Source organism: Ammodytes marinus (genome assembly GCF_949987685.1).
Source record: "Ammodytes marinus genome assembly, chromosome: 10".
Lineage (NCBI taxonomy): Eukaryota > Metazoa > Chordata > Actinopteri > Uranoscopiformes > Ammodytidae > Ammodytes > Ammodytes marinus.
In genome coordinates, this window is record NC_137214.1 from 4,523,481 (window position 1) to 4,545,953 (window position 22,473).

Consider the following 22,473-nt stretch of genomic DNA (forward strand, 5'->3'; position numbering starts at 1 on the left):
TTAAGATGGATTACATTTTAGAGAAAATGAGAGAGAGAAATGAAACAATAAGACTCATTACCAGAAAATATGTTTTGTCAATTTCCTCAGACGATGGTTAGCCATGGAGATCCATCCGATGCTGAGTCATTGTCAGTATTTTATACCCACTATTATATTAGATCCTTACCTGTATTGATTCAGGTATTCAATGACATGCAGAATTCTCAGAAATCAGGCCTACCTTGAATGGTTATCCTTTAGTATAATACTAAAGAGTAATCAATTAAAAACAGCAAGGCTGTGTATTTTGTTGGGTCTTTTTTCATCCATAAGGTATTTGACTGATGCACCAAAGGCAGTTGGTGTATCAGGAACAAACCCCCGTTGATTCGTTTGGATCAACAAGTGCAAGGTGTATGGGTGGTAGGATGTCCTAAAGGAAAGGTGGCTGACCAGTAACCATGAGGTCGCTGGTTCGATCCCCGGCATCGGACAGAAGGGTGTTAGTTGTAAAACTAGTAGTGGCTGGTATTATATCTACGGTGCCCACCATCTCTACCATTGTGTCCTTGAGCAAGACACTTAACCCCAAAGTGCTCCAGGGGCGCTGTACTATGGCTGACCCTGCGCTCTGACCCCTTCCGAAGTGTGGTTACTTGAGAGGGAAGATGCGAAAAGACGAATTTCAATGTAACTATTGACTAATAAAGTAACTTAACTTAACTTATAACCAGACAAACAACAAAAACTTCTCAAATTGTCACAAAAGAACTTCCTTGATCTCCACTTCCAGCGGACACATCAATCATGTAGTGACACAGCAGCTGACTGGCTCAGTGCACACAGGGGCTCAGGGTTCCACACCACACTCATTCAAAGGTGTTCCTCCTGGACATGGCAGCCGTCACAGTCATTCACTCACGAGAATGCACTCTGACATTTGCCACGTGACGGCAATCACAAGGGCCATTGTTATGGCACGCAGGGACGTTTTTCTGTGCCTGAGTAATACTATGTCCTACTCATAGAGAGACACAGACAAAGAAACATGTAAATTCAGTTAAAGATTGAGAGGCAAAGAGATGGAAGAGAGCATGACTGTTTTTTCAACAGGAGGATTTGACTGGAAAGAAACTAAAGTGCAGCATTAAATGTTCTTGGCCGAAATAGAAGATGACGTGGGAGGATGTATGGTTATTAATAGAATTCTTGGGATATGGATGGATTGATGGATGGATGGGAAATGAAGTGACAACCTAAACGCTATAATGGTGAGAAAATGAGCTTTGGGAAGAGCAATAGTGGAGATAAGTGACAAATGAAGGTCACTTGTTGTTTATAGCAGGTAGCATGGTAGGGGAGAACGGGGGAATGTGAGCCATCGGGTAATGTGAGACACCCCCTGTATCTAGGCAATGGAACACATTTTTGGTCATGTGAGATATATATTTTCAAGTCCCTCTCATTTCCCCTTGGCCATGAAAGAGAGGACCTCATGGTGATGTTGTAAGCATGTTTTTTTCACAAAAAAGTCTTCTTGGCATGTAAAAGTAAATGTTCTTGCTGTCAACTTAATCGATTGTTGTGCCAAAGCAAATTGATTCAGGTAGAAAAACTTTTATCATACATGTTGATGAACTACCAACATATGAAACCATGTGATGATGATAACTGAAGAGTAGCCTGATTTGCTGAGAGAGGTAGTTTTTTCTCAAATTGTGGCAGTGGGGTAAAGTGAGACAAATACTGTGGGGTAAAGTGAGACAGTAGCCCCTTTTACACAGAGATTGCGGCATATTGACGGAACAACATCACTCCAAAATGCCGGCTTTGCTTGCTTCTGTGTTATTTACACAGAACCAAGCAACGCCGGCCTGCTGGCGCATCAGTAGCTCCTTTTACACAGCGTTACGGAATGAAAGAGGTGCTTGTAAACAGCGTCAGGTGTGACGTAAACATTTAGCGCCGCGCCGGTCAGCTGCTTTACAACAACAACACTGGCTGGTGAATTGAGAGCAGAAGTGCTGGAGCTTGCAGTAAGAGGGCCGTATTGACAGACCGCTGTCAAGGGTATAATGACCGTTGCTAAGGATCTACGTCATAGTTTTGATGGATAGACGTCTACAAACAGGGCTACTACTCGTTCAGAAAACAATGGAATACTTTTTCAACATGACTTTGCATGTATCAGGAGAGCAGGGAATACAGGAGTCATGGTTAATGTCCGACAGGAATCCAGTCAAGACGACGTGAGTATGTTTGGCTGCATATTGACAGTTAGACAGTAACTTCAGGCTGCAGCCCGCAATGTAAATGTTCCGCAGTAATTTTCTCCGTGAATTGTGTTATTTATGTTGGGGGATAATGCTTTGTTAGCTAGATGGAGCTCTCAAAGACGGCTGCGGATATGTTGTGTGAGTTTGAGACTGCTTTGGCCTCGACCCTTAACGATTTGGAAGACGGCACTCAAATCTTTCATTAGCAAGTAAGTGGAATGTTCTGTTTTGCCGACCGACAACGGCAAACGTTTAATTTAACAGATTAACAGCTGTTCGCTAAACGAACAGCTGAGGTATCTTGCCCAGCAATCAAGCAATGCACACATAGTTTCTTATGCACATTCACACATCTAAGCATCTAATACTATGAGGAATCTAATGATGTGATAGATGGTAGGATTGCCTAGAGGTAGGGGGGCCGATTCATAACCATAAGGGTACATGCAAGCGGCTGGTGTTGCATGTACGGTGCCCATCATCTCTACCATGTGTCCTTAAGCAATACACTTAACCCCAAAACTGCTCCAGGGGTGAGGCCCCGCTGCAGACCATCATCTAAGTCCCTGAGCGATGATCTATCTATCTATACTGTATGTAGAACTGCATGTGTGTGTTCGAAATGTAGGAGGGGTGAGATTAATGTAATTTCGATTGCCATGTGTGTAACTCACCTTGCATGTGTGTGTAATTGACAAAATAAAGACTTAACCTAACTGACCTAATAGGTTTGTTTGATGAGGCTCAGACCTTGCACGCTTTTGGCATAACTGCTGCCATAACTAGACTTATGCTATAAAAATATACATTCATCCTTTATAGCTTACTCGTTAAAAGTAGACATCTCTGCAGTAATTAAATCCATACTGAAAAATGCTCTCGCTGATGAATTCAGTTTCCTTTAAAAGCGAAATACAAGCGGTAAAAATGGAAATTATAAATAAATAGAGCGGCGATCCACTCTGAGATGGACCAAATGAAAGTTTCAATCAAAAAAAAGGAGGGGACTTTGCTTAAAGGCAAATGCGAAGACATGTGGATGTGCAACAACAGAATACTGGGAGTAGCTAGAGATATGATACAGCTAGAGAAAGTGCTTGTTGACCACTCCCATGGAAGCCTGGCTCAAAGAATATATCGTCATATGCCCTGTGGCGATACAATGAAAAGGTGCATATCATTGCAGACCATGTTGAAAGGAGATCAACACGGTCTGCAACGATATACACTTTTTCATGGCAGGCCGAATACCTCATCTCTAAGGGCGTATTCACACCTGCAATGTTTAGTTTGCCTGAAACAAACTTAGGTGCATTTCCGCCTTTGGTGCACATCTTTCAGGCAGGTGTGAATACAGAAATTGGGTCACCCAAACAAGCACACAGAGACCCAGCTGAAGAGGTGGTCTCAGTGCACTTCCACACACACTCTTCTGCAGTTTGTTTGTGGTGTGAATTTGGCCGGACTTGATCTGACCTTAGTGCAGGAAGCAGGGAGGTTGAGATGGAGAGGAAGAGGGGTAGGTGCTGGGGATCAGATACAGGGCATATGAATGATAGCTGGTCTGAGGTGGTGGTCGGAGGGGCCACAGGCGCTGAATGGCTCACCACCTCCATTATGACTGTGTGTGAATGAATGATGGCTGGAGCCCTGTGGGAGCGCTTTGAGTGCGAGAGAAGCGCTATAAATCCAATCCATCAGCCCTCCCTAGGGTCCAGCGGCGACTGAAAGATGAGCCACTCCTGCCTCATTAAGAATTAAAGTTTTAATTTAATAAAAAATAAAATAAAAGATAGGGGAGTGACTTCATGGGGAGAGGAAGCGAAGCAGGGGAGGAGGAGACGCACTCCCCAGTTATTTACTTTAATCTCTGATTTTATTCTCAATTACTCTGCCAAACTATACCTGTACAACCACCCACAGAAGTTAGCCTCAGTACTTTTCCCTCCCATCAAACACACACACAAACACAAACACACACACACACACACACTCATATCCACTATTTCAACATGCCATGAGCTACTACTAGTCTATTAATGTATTTTAATTTTTTTTCATTTCTAATAATTTTTTTTTCTTATTTCTTTATCGTATATATATATAATAATATATATATTATTATGTGTGGTTGTTGTTGTCAGACAGCTTGTCTTGTTCCAAACGTGTTCATGTAGTATTGTCCTACACACAATGGTGTTTTTGTCATGTCTAGCACTGTTTTGTCATGTACCGCATCACTTAAAAAAAAAGATACAGGGCAAAGTGATTGGTTGATGGTGTTGATCTTGTCAGTGAAAAACTGGAGGAATGAACTGCAGATATCAGGAGTGGAGGTAGGTAGGGTGTTGGTGCGGGGCTTTAGGAGTTTGCTTACTGTGGAGAAAAAGGTTCTAGGGTTTTGGCAGAGGTCAGTGAAGATGGTGGAGAGGTAGGCAGATTTGGCAGCAATGAGGGCATCTTTATAGGCAGGGAGTTGGAGTGTGCAGGCTTCGTGGTGTACTGTAAGTGATGACTTCTTTGCAAGACGTTCAAGTTGGAGGAATGTTTAATTGTACGAGGTGCGGGCGTGAACCATGGTGAGGAGGTGTTGAAGGAAACAGTTTTGGTTTTAAAGGGGGCTGAGAATGTTGAGGGAGGTGGACAGGGTGAAGTTGAGATGGCTAATGAGATCATCAGGTGAGGTGCGGGTTGAGCCCAGGGGCAGGGTGGCAGAGAGCAGGGTCAGAGAGATGCTGAGAGTCGATGGATGCTACGATATCTGTGATTTTTTTTTACATGCAATTAAAGATTCCACTGTGGAGTATGAAGGAACATAAAACTAACTGAGCAGTAAGGATAGTCAGACAATGTAAGATGGGACACAGAGCATGAAACAACTATGTGGACATTTGAGTGAAGAGAAAATAAAAATGGAAAATGTCCATCCATCACAGGCAGATTTGAAAGACGCATCAACATGCAGGTAAACGTCACCGGCAGGTAAACGTAGGCGCAGCCAGGTGGATGCTGCTGTCTAACATGGATTTATCAGTGGACTATAGTTATTCACAGCCCACCAAACTCAAAGATAACACATTTACATCCTCCCCCTCAGGTGCTCCACAGATGTCTCCATTTGTCTCCTTCACTGTCAGCCAGTGTGTGTGTGTGTGTGTGTGTGTGTGTGTGTGTGTGTGTGTGTGTGTGTGTGTGTGTGTGTGTGTGTGTGTCTGATTCATATGAGTATTGCGGCGGATGCAAATCAGCTGATCTTATGTTAATTTTACAGCGCTAGTAACCATTAACATTATGGGGAAAAAGACTTGTCCATGCAAAATTACAGCCATCGGAGCATGAAATGAGGGAATAAGCTTCACTTGACTTGATGGATCCACTCAATAACCTGTGGTTGGAACACATCAGCTTGTTAGACGAAGGAGTTGTAGATTAAGGTGAGACACTGCAGGTGAATAGGGTACATTTTGCTAGTTAATTACTGACATTTAAACGATTGTTATTTGTAATGACATTTTTTCATAAATGATTGAATAAATGTGCCAATTTGGCAATATTTAGCTAATTATGCATACCTTTGCATCTATCAAAAAAAATGAAAAATCTCGATGTTTACAAACGTTTTACAAAGCAGATTTCGGATACAGCCTTTTTCATTTTATAAATAAAAAAGATAATATTTATAGGTCTTAAAAATGCTTTGGAATGTTAAATAGACAAAAAAATCTCTTAATTGACCAGTGCTTGAAAAAACGATGTTTTGCCTGCAGTGGCTCGCCTTGAGGGCCAAAATAATAAGAATGTGTTGGAGGAGAATGACACAAAAAAAGAACTGAATGTAAATGTGCGTGTGTGTGTGTGTGTGTGTGCGTGTGTGTTGTGTAGAGATGTGGGATTGGAAGTGAATGAAGAGGAGAGAGATGCAGTGCAAATGAGAGGGTGAGTGGGTTGGGGGGAGGGGGCACAGGGGCTCAGAGGCGAATACAGCTGTGTGAAGGCAGAGAGGGGGGAGAGATGCACAAACAGTCCAACAACCACTAGTAGCCCACTCGCCACGGCCAAGTGCTTTACTGGTATATGGAGGAAACTCCGGGATATTTTTATTCATACCCGGGGAAGCAAAAGGCAATCTCTGCCACTCACTCACTCACTCATTCACTCACTCACAGCAGCAGCATCTTTGGACAGGGTAAAAGGCAGGAGAGAGTGGGGGAGGAAACAAAGGAGAGAGAGAGAAGAGGAGTGACCCGAGGAGGAAAAGACTGAAACAGGTAGGAGAAAAGAAGATGAGAGCATTTGAAAAAAAAAGGAAATTTTAAAATAAGTTTTGCATGCACAGACAATATTGAGCAAAGGTAAATAAAGGACAAACAAAGAGAAAGAATATCCACCAATATATTATTGTGTTATTATTGAAAAAAGAAAGGGGAAAGGGGTTGATGGGTGGACTTAAAGGAGGAGTGAGATACGGCGGGAAGCATGCACAAACCAACACAAATCATCTTCAACCTTTTAGCAGCTACAAAGTGGTAATCAATAAGAAAAATCAATGAAAACAGGTTAATATGGTTGCGTGAAGGAAACAGTTTTTGGTATTTTCAGTTTGTTCTCTCATCAAAATCTTGATGTGGCATCATTGTGCCTGGATAGCAAGAATGAGCTATGCATTGTGGATTTCATGTACATAGTTTAATCCTAATTTTATGCCAAGATGTCCAAATAGCTCTGAAATTCTCCATTGAGCCATTAATAATAAAAAAGGATATCAATAGACTTATTAATATGCATCATAACTTATATTGGCAGCGCCTTGTAAATAATACATTGCATGTGTAATGGAAATGCTTTGTTATTAACATCTCAATATGTACATTGCTGTGGGAAGAGATGGAAACAAACAACATGTATTGTAGATTTAGATAATTTGGTATAAGTATTTTACTGACAATGAGATGTAATGAGGAGTAACTACTACAATGGGCTAATACAATCTTGACAGGCTAGACAGTGGATTAGTTATGGGCAGAGAGGGGGGGAGCTGTGTGAATAAACCATGGAGTCAGTTTCCACATAAATCTGCAGGTGACAGACTGTGCAACACGCTAACGTGCAAGAAAACACACAAAAACATGCAGTTAAGTATGTAACTGTCCTCCTGTAGCCTTATCTTGACACGTCATTTATCTCTCTCTCTGTTTTCTTAGGTGTGTGTGTGTGTGAGAGAGAGAGCGAGAGAGACAAAGGCAAATTGGAGTAGCTACTAATAAATCTATGGGACACGGGAGATGGATCAATACACCTTTCCACTGCCTTTTTTGTTGTAAATTTGAGTGCAGGGTGAAATGGCTGCTGTGCTGCAAATTTCCCCCTGGGCTTTGCCATCACATTCGGTTAGGTGCTGCCACCCTATGGTGAGAACAGAAATGATTTGTGGACAGCGGTTATTGTTTATATGTATTTAATCAAAAGAATTATATTGATATCAAATAAAAAATGAAATATCAAACAGTAATACAATCAAATGGAAACAGAAGGCAGTAGTAGACAGCAGTATACAAGCAAGCATGGAAACATTTATAATTTTTTTAATACAAATAAATAAAAGTTAAGATACCATTGCAATAACAAACACATTTATAAAAATGAATAGTAGAAATGTGAGAGACCTATACAAGACCTGTACCTATAAAGAAAACCTAGTTGAACTCTTAATTTCTGACAAACACTTTCAATATGTCTTCATAAAAGGTAATTCGTCATGAATCTAAATTCCTCATTAATCTAAATGCCCACACATTTGCAGTGAGCTACTTCTTCAACAGGATTACCATTTAAAGTTAAGATTTGAAGATTTCTGACCATATCTTAGGCTCTGGAGAATAGCATGTACTTTGTTTTTTTTCTGTATAAGATAAAAAGAAACCATGCATATTGTGTAGTTTGTTGAATGTGAAATGTCAATTATCAATTGCTGATAGGATATAGTGTTTGCCGATTTGTATAAAACTGTATCATTGGCATAAAAATGAAAGTAACGTGTATTTATCAATGTATACTGCTTTTATGAATATAAATGGTAAATACTATTGGACCTAAAATTGAACCCTAAGGAATGCCCTAGCTAACTGGAAGGAACTCAATGAAACATCACCTAACTTTATGCACTGTTTCCTATCTGAGAAATCATTTTCAAACCATCTGGGGTTCAATGCCTATACCTGAAAGTCTTTCCCTGTGTTCCAAATCACATACTTTTTCTTTTTACTACACTACATACTAAAGTACAGACGAGTTTTAAGGCCACAGAAGTGAAAAAAAAATCATATAAGGGAGATTTTTTTTCTATATGTTGAGAAATGTCAAGAATTAAGAATACTCCAAAATACTATTGGGGCATTTATGTATTTTCAGCATACCACAATTGACCTGCATGTATTGGGACGTCCTAAATCTTTTTCTGGCATACTTAATAGTAGGGAAGTATGGGGATTGGAATGTAGGGATAAATTCTTATCTGTTCATGTTTTACATCTCCCCCGAGCACAGCTGCTGACCCCTTCCTGTGGATTACACAATGTCTGTCCAGTTGCAAACGCTACTGTTCCTCGGACTGACCTTCACACGTGGGTGAGAATTAGCCTGAGGTCCAAAATGACATATGCTGTGTTCGAAAAGCCATACTAACGTCCTACTCATACTAATGTTGACGTCAAACGTGAGTATGTGGTTGTATATGCGAGTTTGTGTAGGCGAGAAATGCAAATGCCCACGAGTACTTACTTCCTGGAAGGTTTTTGTGTATGGATCGATAGGTTACTATCTATGTACAAACGACAGAGTTTTTTAAAATTTGTATTCTTTATTGCTTCTGTCTGCTAGCCTGGTCCTACCAGACCATCGTACTTCATTTAATTTCAGTGTAAACAGTCCTACTTAACGATCGCATACACAATCGATCGTTAAGTAGATAGTATGTAGGCTAGTATATACATGTTGAGTATGTAGGAGGGAGGAAGTTAGTAGGGCTTTTTCGAACACAGCCATAGTCTGGGGTTAAGAACAAATGCTGAGAGCGACTTCGAAGTTGATTGAAAAATGTAATACCTTGGCATATACTAGCCTTTGCACAAACATTAATGGTCAATTTTCTCTCCCCATCCCTCCCTGTTTTTTCTCATGTCTATTAAATCGTTTCAAGAGACTGTTTGCATCCGAACAACCACTGGGGAGAATGGAACGACTCGCAGCTTCTGCCCACGATTCAGAAGCTAATGAAAGGATACAACCGCTATCTCCGACCCAATTTCAACGGTATAGGACTTTAGCTTGATGTTGAGACTGGTAGTAGGCCTACATGTAGAAAGTCAGGGCTGCCAAGTTTCACAAAAAGTTTGGAGTGAGATTTTTTGTCCGAGGGACCCAAAACCGTGTCCTCTCCCCACCCACTAATTTTTGCTAGTGTCCTGTGAGTTTACATATTGTTCATAATAAATCAGAAATAAAAGACAATTGGAAAATGTGATAACACATCAAAAATCTTATTAAAATAAACAAATTCATGAATTGCAAAGTTGCAGGACAGGTTTTAATTAAACATTGGGTGTGGACATACTATAAGTGGGTGTCTGGGGGTCCCCCCCCCCCGAAATTTTTGAGCATTAAACACTTAATTTCCTGCATTCTGGTGAATTTTTATGAAGCAATGTGTGCCTTTTCTGCATTCATTTTTATGTAAAGTAAAAGAGAACATTCACGGTTTGGCTGACACAAATGTAATTGAATAGCCTACAATGCATGTAGTGCCTTCAAATATCTCCTGTCGCCTATTGTTAAGACATTTGGTTAAACTGTAATAAAGGTAATTATTCTATATCATGTCTACTATTGAGGGTTGAGTGGCTGGTGGTATTTTACTAGCAGCATTAGGCTTTATTCAAAGAAGAAAAAAATTAGGGAACAGTTCAACACCAATGCAAACTACTAGGCTAAAATAAAACATCTGGGTTACTTTGTCCCTCCTCTTAGGCTACCTTGATTTGTGTTATGAAAAGTGCTATAAATGTGCAATACATAGGCTAGTTCATTACACAGAATAATAAAAGCATTTATATTGGCGGATGAGCCATTTGTTACTTTGCAAACCTAATTTTCAAACTAAATTACCAAAAACAATATACAAAACGATCCAAAGATCTTCTGAATTTACTTGAGTGAAATTGAAGGGAATATGTTTGATGCATGCGCGCTCACCGGCCGGCGGGGACACAATTCTTATCAGCGGTAACTTGGCACGCTATCAACACACACCTCGGAAGAGAATGTATAGGTAGGGGGTTCGCCCTCGCCTCCCGCTTCGAATGCACAGTGCACATCAAAGCATAAAGGTGCGAACACACTAGGCATTTTACACGCGTACAGACGCGTATGAAACCCGCCCCTTTTCCATAGGGAACCATTGGTTTACGCGCGTACATGGCGCGTAAATGCGTCACTCGCGCTAAAGCAACATTTTCACTCGCGCTAAAGCAACATTTTTACGCGCGTAGCTTTACGTGCGTAAATATTACGCGCGTATAGCTACGCGAGGAGTTCAAAAAATTGAACTTTTGTTGCTCCTACGCGAGACGATTAGCCGCGTTGGCCAATCAGCGTTGAGCTTGACCCTACGTCACATACATTGGCAGGGTCGGAGAACAGTGTACTGTACACAGAGGCTGATGCGAGACACCGAGGAGGAAATGTATTGCGGCGGCCGGTGCTGTATGAAGCCGCTCGGGGTTAGAATACGTGGGGAAAGTAAACCAGGAGAATGGACTTCCTGGTTAATTCAGTGAATATGTGTAGCTGTGCTTTAGCCGATAAACAAAGTTAGCGCCGTATAGCATTAGTTAACTCACCCTGTTGTGTGCGGGCGGCTAGCGCCTCATATTATGAACCCAAACATGACGACTGTCCGCGGGACTTTCACGACAAGTACACGAAGCACCGGTGTTGATCTACGCCAGCCACGGTCCCCTGTCACGGTCCCCTGTCACAGCCAGGTAGGGTAATTTTGGCTACTTGCCTTTATGTTGTGCCGCCGTGCACCGATGCTGCTGTAACTGTGTTTGTTATGTAGCTGCCGTGAATATGCAATGCTGTTTTAATGCTAGGCTATTTGTGCTGTTCAGTTTGTCTTTTGGCACAGTTGTTGGCCGTATTGTTGTTGTTTTTGTGTGGACATGCACGCTGTTGTGTCGGGTCGGTTCTGATCGCAGCCATGGTTGATAAGGGAAATACAATATCGGGAGGGAGACTCGTCACATTACGCGCGTATAACCTTTTTTGACACAAAATGATCAAGCAACATTTTAGCCGCGTTACGCACGTAAATCTTACGCGTGTAAAATGCCTAGTGTGTTCGCACCTTAACGTTAACGCGCGTTCAGAAAGAGGAAGTCACGGCACTCATGTCTGTTAGCTTTTCAAAATAAGAAATTGAAAATAAAAGTCCCGCAAAACAAATGTTATTTTGGGGATTAATTTCTCCGCGTGAGAAATTTGAGGTGTGGCATGTGAGAGTGTGAACTGGTTGATTTGCGTGTGTCTCACGGCCAAAGAGTGAGACTTGGCAGCTATGAAAGTGAATATGAGATGTTGTATCCCTCTGGTTGAAAACAGACTTTTGTGCCGTGTCTCTGTCTGCAATAGAGGGTCCTGTGGAGATTAGAATGAGTCTTGATATCGCCAGCATTGATGCCATCTCTGAAATCAACATGGTAGGCTATACTAACTATTCCAGCTGTTTTTTTGTATTTTAAATGTTTAATGATGTAAGAACAGACAGAGAATACAAACACAGAACAAAGCGCATCTAAGTCAGCAGCAGCAGTCCATGGTCAAACCTTAAAAAACAAGGCAGATGTCTTGTCAACAAGACAAGGAGTGGATTTCTGAAAGTACGAGAAAAAAAGAAAAAAGTATAAATATATCCATATACATAATGCACAGTAAAGCACTATAAAGCATCCACAGCCTGCCCGCTAAAGAATCGCAGTATACAGGTGTGTCATCTTAATCCCATGTCTCAATCATGCATCAACTTTATTCCAGCTGTTGTTGGTGACAGTGGGTTAATGAGAGGTGATTTTGGCAAAGAAAATATGGGGGACGAATGAAACACAAAAAGTACCATGTTCTGTTCATCAACTTTTTTCAGGACTACACCGCGACTATCTTCCTGCGTCAGCGTTGGTGTGACTCGCGGCTGGTGTTCCCGGGCAACGGGAGCGTGAGCGTGGACGGACGGCTGGTGTCTCTGCTCTGGATCCCCGACACGTTCATACCCGACTCCAAGCGCTCCTTCCTGCACGACGTCACCGTAGAGAATCGCCTCATACGCATCTTCAGCAACGGAACTGTTCTCTACGCCCTACGGTATAGGCTACTACTTTGTGTGTGTGTGTGTGTGTGTGTGTGTGTGTGTGTGTGTGTGTGTGTGTGTGCGTGTGTGTTGTGTGTGTCTGTTAATGTGAATGTGTGAAAGGATTAGGTGCATTGATTTAACATTCTGTGACATTTTCTACTCTTGTTCGTGTCACAAAATAAGCTCTCCAAAATAGAATACATGTTTTTTTCAGATTTTTGTAAGAAGAGGTTAGTTTGATTCTTTGTAATTGGCCTCGGGTTCTACAAAAAAATACACCTATCCATCTATTATCTCTCAGTCATATAACCTAAAGGCCAGGACACACCGGTCCGACTACCTACTTGCCGTACGTTCTGCGCTTGCGCCGGATGACATTAAGTAGCTGTTATCATCATGTAGGCTGTCATTATAACGGAGAGGATGCATGCTGCAGACACACACACACACACACACACACACACACACACACACACACACACACACACACACACACACACACACACACCTGTGTCCGCTCCTTGCCCAAACTACCTCGACTATTTCTGAAAACATGTGAAAACGTCATGCACGGACAATCTAATGCTATTTGCTGATTGTGTTTAGCCTACATAACAATCCGAACATTCTCCGATTTTATCGATAGCTTCCTAAATCATGTTTGATAAAAGTGAAACTAATATCTGCTCCGCTGCCGTGGCAGAGCATAGACGGGCGAGCCCTCCACCAATCACATTGCTCCGGCTGAAAGACTGGCCGACGCCGATTGAACATGTTGAATCGGCTGAAAAGAAGCCCGATGACATCTACGAACACACCAAACTGATTTGTGTCCCCGCCCCCTCCAGACTCTCCGACGATGTCCGACGCCCGATTATGGCCAGGACACACCGGTCCGACTACTCGATAATGGAGTCTGCCGTTTCAGGCAGCTCCAGTCTGCCCGCCGTGGCCAAAAAAGTGCCAAGAACACACCGAGCCGACTACTGACTTTCCGTACGCTCTGCGCTTGCGCGGGACGTAATGTCTCCATAACAGCAGGCGGCGCTAATCTGTATTGTGGCCCAAAAAAATATGGAAGCCGGAAATGATGGGACAGCTCTCTAGACCATAAACATAGATAGAAATACGTATTTATATTTATGGACCATAAAGAGCACCGTTTTTAGCAGAGAGTGTCGAGCATGGTGTCGAGCAGTCAACAAGGGTTGATGCATGTGAGTACTCGCTGAACGAAACAAACAAACACATTAAACCAATGGCTAACTGTTGTTAGCTGTTTGTGCTCCGCCTCACTTCCGGGCTTCACTGATTCGCTAGCCCTCCACCAATCAAATTGCTCCAACTGAAAGACTGCCCACCGCCGATTGAACACAAAAGAAGCCCGACGTCATCTACGACGGCCGACGTCACGGCACACACCAAACAGATTCGTGTCCCCGCCCCTTCCAGACTCTCCGACGGCGATTATCGGGCCGGTGTGTCCTGGCCTTTAAGGGAATGTGAGTATTCCTCATGCCCTTCAAATGGTTCACATTGTGTTAGTGAAGATTGGCGTGGTCCCTATAGCCTCAGTGACACATTGACGTCTAATCTGTCATGGCACAGTCAAGTGACACACATTTGTATTATGACTAAACAGCTTCATGGAGGCAGAAAGGGCAGTTAAAGGCCTACTTCACCAGTTGTAATGTCACAACTGGGCAAACTGCAGGGTTGGACAGTGAGACAATAAACACTCTTTCTGCCTTTTCTCAGGCTAGGATGAACCGATTTCAAAAAAAATTGCACATTTATACTACATAGAATCTCAGAGTTCAATACACTTTCATAATCCCACTGGTGAAGTAGGCCTTTAAGAACAGGGTACTCTGGGTATTCCTTAACTGTCATTATTGAATATATGGAACACATATGGATTCACAACAGTCCGACTGATGTCACAGAAACATAAATCTGTCACGTTCCTTTGTTTTTCTTAACGAATTGGCACATTTGTATTATGTTTTCAGGTTGTCAGTCCTTTGTGTATGTCTGTACGTGCGCCTGGGCCATTCTTGTGAGGGCTATACCGTAAGAACGCTTGGATGGAATTGTCTTTAAATTTTGCACAAAGTCAAAGGTCAAGGTCACTGTAACCTTGAACGCAATATCTCAAGAACGCTTTGAGGGACTTTCTTAAAAATGTGTAAGAATAAGTCTGACTCACTGAAAGATGAAATTAACCAATTTTAAAGGATTTTAAGATGTCTGCTGGGATCTTACATTTAATGAAGTGGCAGTAACCATTTTAATCCTAATTGTACGCCATGATGTCCAAATGGCTCTGAAATTTGCCATTGAGACATTAATAAAAAAAGGATATCAATAGAGTTAATATGCATCATAACTTATATTGGCAGCGCCATGTGAATAATACATTGCATTTCTAATGGAAATGCTTTGCTAACAACATCTCAATATGTACATTGCTGTGGGAACAGATGGAAACAAACGCATGTATTGTAGATTCAAATTATTTGGTTAAAAGTATGAGGCTGAGGTTTTTTAATGACAATGAGAAGTAATGAGGAGTTACTACTACAATGGTGTTATGCCCCTGTCTAGGGGAAAACAGAGACACAACACAAATGCGAAAATACCCACTCCCCGATCCCCAAACCACCACGCACAGATTTTTCAGAAATAAGAAAATACGTCGGAGCAAACAATTTACATGTGTAAGTAACAATATCTTGATATTCTGAGTTACCATGTCGAAATGCAATGTTTGTTATGTTATGGAAATGGCTTTCTGCAACATAGGCTACCTTAGCAGAATGCTATAATTCTGTATTATTTGCATTCAGAACTACCTATGTAACTGACGGTCCATTGCGAGTACAACATGGAGTACAAGGGCAAGTGGGTTCCATTTAAATCCCCCGCTCCTCCCCCGCCCACTTTCCCTCCGCGCTCCAAGTTCCCTCCGTGCAACGTATGCTGGTACGTCATACCAAGGGCTGAGGGTAAATGAACGAGGGGAAGTGCAACTACTAATGGAATGCAGCTTTTGAATGCCGTGAGGCTGAGAGCGAGCCAATCAGCTTCCGCCACTTACGGAGTCAATCACCAGCACCTGCACCTGTACAGAAAAGCTCATTCACAAGCAGAGGTCTCACTCCCACACCATACTCAGGAAAAAAAATAAAGGAAAACAGCAAAGAACAAATCAGAACTAACAACATACGGCCAGGGCCGTAACAAATGGGCTAATACAATCTTGACAGACTAGACAGTGGATTAGTTATGGGCATACCATGTTGGTATAAAGTTGACTCGTGATCTTTCTATACATACATCCACAGAATTACGGCAACAATTGCCTGCAACATGGACCTGACCAAGTATCCAATGGACAGACAGGTGTGCACTCTGCAGCTGGAGAGCTGTGAGTAAACCATCATCAGCATCATCATCATCATCATCATAATCATCATCATCATCATCATCATCATCGTCATCTTCATCATACTCGGTGTAGTGAGTATCAAGAGTTAGAGACAATGGATTTTTTTTAGTTGATATAAAGTTTGTATTACATTGTCATATGATATCGTCTCATATCAAGCTCAGGCCCCTGAATCAAATAGGATCAGTCGTGTAGCAGCAGACATTGCGATATCGGCAGATATATCATTGTCCAATGAATGCATTTAATATTGTACTATTATGAAATCAGCGATTGACATTTCTAGTTTGTGTATCTGTATCTCTCTGTGTATGTTTGTGTGTGTGTGTGTGTGTGTGTGTGTGTGTGTGTGTGTGTGTGTGTGTTTGTGTGTTAGGGGGCTACAACCTGCAGGATGTGGTGTTCAACTGGACCAGAGGGAATGATTCAGTGAAGGGTCTGGACACACTGCGGCTGGCTCAGTACACCGTGGAGAGCTACTATACATCCGTGTCAGAGGCTGTGTACGAGACAGGTTAGGAGACTTCAACTCCCACAATGCAACACTCCCACCTTACACGCCATTGAGTTACAGGTGCATCTAGAAAAACATATAACAACTGAAAAGTTCATTATTTCTGTCGTCTCATAAGTGAAACTTTCATGCGTTTGAGATGTATTCCAAATACTGTACAGTCAAATGAACTTGCAATAATAAGAAGAAGGTTGACATTTGGTTAAATCCTTTTTTCTGGGTTTTATGTCATATTCTAATATTTTGAGATTCTGGATTTTTTTTATTCCATGATCCATAGACTGTAATCATCAAAAGAACAACAAAAGAAATAACTACCATGCAGTTCTTCCATGTGTGTAATGAATATAGAATAGATGAAAGTTTCACCCTTCAATGGACTTTTCAATGATAATCACATTTTTTGAGATGCAACTGTGTATAAAGCAAACTTCTCCTAGAGCACTTTTTTTTTATTCTTTTCCTCACTGTCTTTTTACCCTAGCAACTATTGATCTCCTTTGGTTTGTTGTGTGTATATGAGTATGTGTATTTATCTTTTGTATCTGTGTTTTTACTTTGATGAGTTTGTATTTACTTGATTGTACTTGCTCGTATGTATTTTGTTAAAGCGGTAAATCATTGTTTTTAAAAGGTGCTATATAAATAAAGATATTATTATTATAATTGTTATGTATCGTTGGTGTCCCCCCCCCCATCCCCCCCCCCCCCCCCCCCCCCCCCGTCCCCCACTCACAGGACAGTACCCAAAGCTGGTGCTCCACTTTGCGCTGCGTAGGAACGTGTTTTTCTTCATCCTGGAGACATATGTCCCCGCCACTCTGCTGGTGGTCCTCTCATGGGTCTCCTTCTGGATCAGCCAGGCCTCTGTCCCAGCTAGAACCTGCATCGGTCAGTACCACTACTCTTAAACCTGCAGTGTGTAGAATTTTGGGTTTTATTTCCTAGCAGATTTTGTAGAAAGTAATTATAATATCCATAAGTACATTTAATTTAGTGCATAATAGCTGAAAAAAATGTTTAGAATTATTATTTTTTCCCTTAGAAAGGGTCTCATATATGTCCATATTTCTGCATATTTTGGACCAAGGCCTAGTGCCGCCATCTTGAAAGTGTCATAGTTGGAATGTCATCAGGTGCATTGTTTAAAATTTAGAATTGTTCTTGTCCTTGAAGGCCACTGTAGCTTCTGTTATTATTCGAAAGGGTTGGGGTTACCCAGGGAGTGTTGCATTCTAGAACTTTGTAGAACTTTCTTGTTGATGTCATATTACACACTGCACCTTTAAGCCCCTATCTCATGGGCTGCGACTGTTGGCGACAAGTTGGAGACACAAAATTGCGAGAAAATATGCGAATTAGCGACAATTTTCACTTGCAGTCTCACTGAGTTGGTACTTACGACACATTTGCGAATGTTCTGGACAAAATTTGCCGGGAGCTCGCATTTATAATAATAATAATATATTTAATTTATATAGCGCTTTTCTCGCACTCAAAAGTGCTTAATGTCTTGCGAACGTCTGGCGAGCGTCGCACGAACAGAATGTCAGTCTCATTTTTGTCTCAAATCAGTCGCAATTTAGTTTCATATGTCGCCAAACCCTCGCTAAGTTGTCTCACACTTCTCGCACTTTCTTACTCGCGGAGACTAAATTGAGAAGGGTTTGCGACGCGTGTGTCACACCTGCGATGACTCTGAGACTATTTTGAGAGAACATTTGTCGCTAAATTTTTTTTTACATGTCCAAAATTCAAGGGACAGGACTGCGAGGCTCTGCGACTCATGTGAGGAAATTGAGACCCTCGTGAACGTTTCAAGACAGTTTAGAGACTCCCTCGCGAATGCAGTCTTGTCTTAAACAGTCGCTGCCCAGTGAGATGCAGCCTTTAGTCAATGTTACTATAGGCTATCATCCTCCTCATTATATATTGATTTACAACTGTATGACCTTATGAATGATCTTATACTCTGTGGAATACTACCCCACCAAAGCAGCATAAATGCTTGAATAATTTAACATAATCCATGTGTTTTACCATAACATCGATCCGTCTGAATTATTTGTCCAAAAATGGCCGCCTATTGCTTGACTTAAAAAAAATGTAATTCCAAATTTAGATTTTCAGGTTTAAGTCAACTGATCAACTGAACTAGAAAAGTGAGCAGCAGAGTTTGACGAAGATAATGAGAGGGATAGACGCGCACACAAGACACACACAGAGAGAGACACACACACACACACACACACACACACACACACACACACACACAGACAAACGCACACACACACACAAACACAACCATACACACACACACACACACACACACACACACAAACATAACAAAAACTAAAATGCTGTGATGCTTTTTCTTTCTTTCCAGGAGTGACCACAGTCCTGACCATGACCACTCTGATGATGGGCGCCCGCACTTCCCTGCCCAATGCAAACTGCTTCATCAAGGCTATCGACGTTTACCTGGGCATCTGCTTCACCTTCATCTTCGGTGCTCTGCTGGAGTACGCCTGTGCTCACTTCTACACCATGCAGCACTGCACCTTTGAGGATATACACAGGGTGAGAAAAAAATATTCTACATTTAAATCCGGTTATTTTAAGGCTATGGTCTTAAACTTTCGATCAGCCGATGAGCAGCCTGTTAGAGTTTATATTGAGTTTAAATTGAGTTTTCAATAAATAGCTTACTTTGTTTTTGGTCTCGTGCTCCTTTTTGCATTTAGCATGCTCAACTTAAAACGATCGACCACTGTGAAATCAGAATACTTGCAATTTTTCTCTATATCTTTCTATATACAGTGCCTTGCAAAATTATTCATACCCCTTGAAATGTTGGACATTTAGTCATGTTATAACAATACGCGTACATTTATTTTATTGGGATTTTATGTGATAAACCAACACAAAATTGTGAAGTGGAATGAAAATGAAAACGTGGTTTTAAATTTTTTTATAAATTAAAAACCGAAAAGTGTGGCGTGCAAAAGTATTCAGCCCCCTGAGTCAATGCTTTGTAGAACCACCTATCGCTGCAATTACAGCTGCAAATCTATTTGGGGTATGTCTCCACCAGCTTTGCCCATCTACAGACTGATATTGTTGCCTATTCTTCTTTAAAAAAAGAATGAACTCAATGAAATGCAAAATAATTTCTATCTTTTTTTGATGTGATTTTCTGGATTTTCTTTTTGATATGCTGTCTATCACTGTTAAAATAAACCTAGCATTAAAATGATAGACCATTCATTTCATTGTAAGTGGGCAAACTTACAAAATCAGTGAGGGGTCAAATACTTATTTCCTCCACTGTATATAGAGCACATTTTGTTACCTGTCTGTCTATCCAAACAGGAACTAATGAGGGATTTGAACGAATCCAGTGGAAACGGCTCCATCCCCGCGGTCACCTCCACCCAGACCAAGCAGCAGTGTCTGGAGGTGGGCTCCAGTGCAGAGGAGGAGCTCACGGACCAGGCAGAAGAGAGCGCTGGCAGCAGTAAGAACACTGTGACAACAACCAAGGAGCACACACAGCAGCAGCAGGGACAGTGCTGCGGCTGCTCATCAGTCAAGCATGCGTCACGTAAAGCCGTGTCCGTTTTCACTGTGGAAAACCCGCACAACATCGATCGCCACTCCCGCACCCTTTTCCCCGCCGCCTTCCTATTTGTCAATGTCCTCTACTGGCTGTACTATCTCTTTCTGTGAGTGTGTCTCCAAGCTACGGCTGCATTGTTCATCTCACCACCCTGAAGCTAACTCTACCTCCTCATGTGAGAGAGACCCAGGACCAGTTGCCACTGCCGCAATTTTTAAACTTGATCACACAAAGCATTCTGTTTCACATGTAGAAAACCTTTTTGCTCCAGGGGAGACCCTACCAAAAGATAAAAAGCAGTTCAATTAGTAATGTCAGTTTCTTCTTTGTATCACACTCCATATTGCAAGCTATTATTCATTATGTATGAATGGACTGCTACCAGCATAGAACTGACAATACAACACCTATATCTGTGACATAGAAAATATGAGGATGAGTTAACCAGCCATAAACCCAAGGCTTCCCTGAACTGCTCACATTATACTGCGTTGCGTTGAATCGTCTAGATCAGGGGTTCTCAACCTTCTGCAAGCTGGGCCCCCCCAAAGCTGGGTCATTGCAGTTGGGCCCCCCCACCGACCCTGACACCCCCCCCCCCCCCACACACACACACACACACACACACACACACACCACCCTACACAGAGAGATAGATAGATAGATAGATAGATAGATAGATAGATAGATAGATAGATAGATAGATAGATAGATAGATAGATAGATAGATAGATAGATAGATAGATAGATAGATAGATAGATAGATAGATAGATAGATAGATAGATAGATAGATAGATAGATAGATAGATAGATAGATAGATACTCTATTATTGTTATTATCACAAGGGCTAGGCCAGTGGCGCACCTTTGAGTTGAACATTGGGTTTAGGGTTGGGGTCCGGAAATTTCTTATAATTTAACGTTAAATTCTGGTGCACTTTTATGTGACACTGAGGAAATGTTTTTTTTTTTTAAATCTCCTTAGAAGAGAAGAAAATAGTAGCCTAAATAGAACATACACAGAATAAATTCTACAATAGGTATACCTGTTATGAAAAAGCTTCACAAAACAAAGTCTATGATCAATGGGAAACACTGCTGTCTGACAACCCAGTTCAGAGAATGTTTCAACTATTGAGTCTTGGATTTGGAAAGTGGCCAGATTTAGCTCAAAATGCTACCTGCGATTAATGTGCTGTGCAGCCTGAACGCGGAGTTGTGTGTGTCTCAGTGGCGATTCCAGGAAATTTTGACTGGGGGTGGCCAAGGTGGGCCACAGAGCTAGAGTGGGGTGGCCATCACACCCCTGAATGAATAGCATGTGATATGCTGTACAACCAATTCAAAGATGATTTATAATCCCAAATGCCCAAATCATGTTAGTATCCATTGTAATGTTTGTCAGAAAACTAAACCCCTGAAGGGGGGTCTGGGGGCATCCCCCCCAGAATATTTTTTTGTGTTTTTAACATGTAATCTAAGCATTCTGGTGCATTCTGGCGAAGATAATAAAGGAAAAAGTCAATATTCATTTCAGTTCAGATGAATAGTAAAATTAGCAAGACAACATAACTTGCTAGCAGCCAGATGCCTAACAACTGGACAGAGGGACGGATGACCACTAGCTTTTGACCAAATATCTTGCTAAAAAAATAAACCTTTATTTATGAAATTCTGCCCTAAGAACATGTTACACTTGCTAACTACAAACTTAAATTTTTTTATTCAGATTTAAAAAATCTGCTGGGACACGTGCCCATACACATGCATGGGTGGCACGCATGTCACAAGCACACTTATGCTGTTTTCAAGACCTTTGCTGACCAGAGACCAGTTCTAGTGGCCACAGTCCTACCATTAATTCAGTACTTGAAAATTGCAAACTGATCTCATATCAGTGGATTGGAGTGTTTGTGTGATGAACTTGGCAACTACCTATCAAAAAAAGTTAAGAAAGAAAAAAAATACATATCATCTCTGAACTAGGCTACATATCAGGAATAAAATTTAAATTACAAAAAAAAAAAAAAAAAAAAATTAAGATTAAGATTTTTTTTTTTTTTTTTCATCCCCCTCGCGCCCCCCCCCCGGTAGAGTGTCCGCGCCCCCCCCCCACCGGTAGAGAACCACTGGTCTAGATGGAGTGACATACAGTGTACTCGTATGTAGGATTTTAAACTTGTTTTGGCTTTTGATACATTGGATGTATGGGAGCATATTCACTGCAC

The 22,473-nt window shown here is 41.6% G+C and overlaps 1 protein-coding gene across 1 annotated transcript; it reads left to right on the top strand.

The window, feature by feature from the left end:
• Positions 1–9,472: 9,472 nt before the first annotated feature.
• Positions 9,473–20,354, top strand: gabrp (gamma-aminobutyric acid type A receptor subunit pi; the record flags this gene model as incomplete). The annotated part of the gene is made up of 8 exons (XM_080035201.1): positions 9,473–9,566; positions 11,946–12,013; positions 12,454–12,671; positions 16,008–16,090; positions 16,488–16,625; positions 17,364–17,516; positions 19,012–19,205; positions 19,998–20,354. The coding sequence occupies exons 1-8, from the start codon at positions 9,527–9,529 to the stop codon at positions 20,352–20,354; spliced, it is 1,251 nt and encodes a 416-aa protein (XP_079891327.1). The 5' UTR covers positions 9,473–9,526.
• Between the last annotated feature and the right edge of the window lie 2,119 nt (positions 20,355–22,473).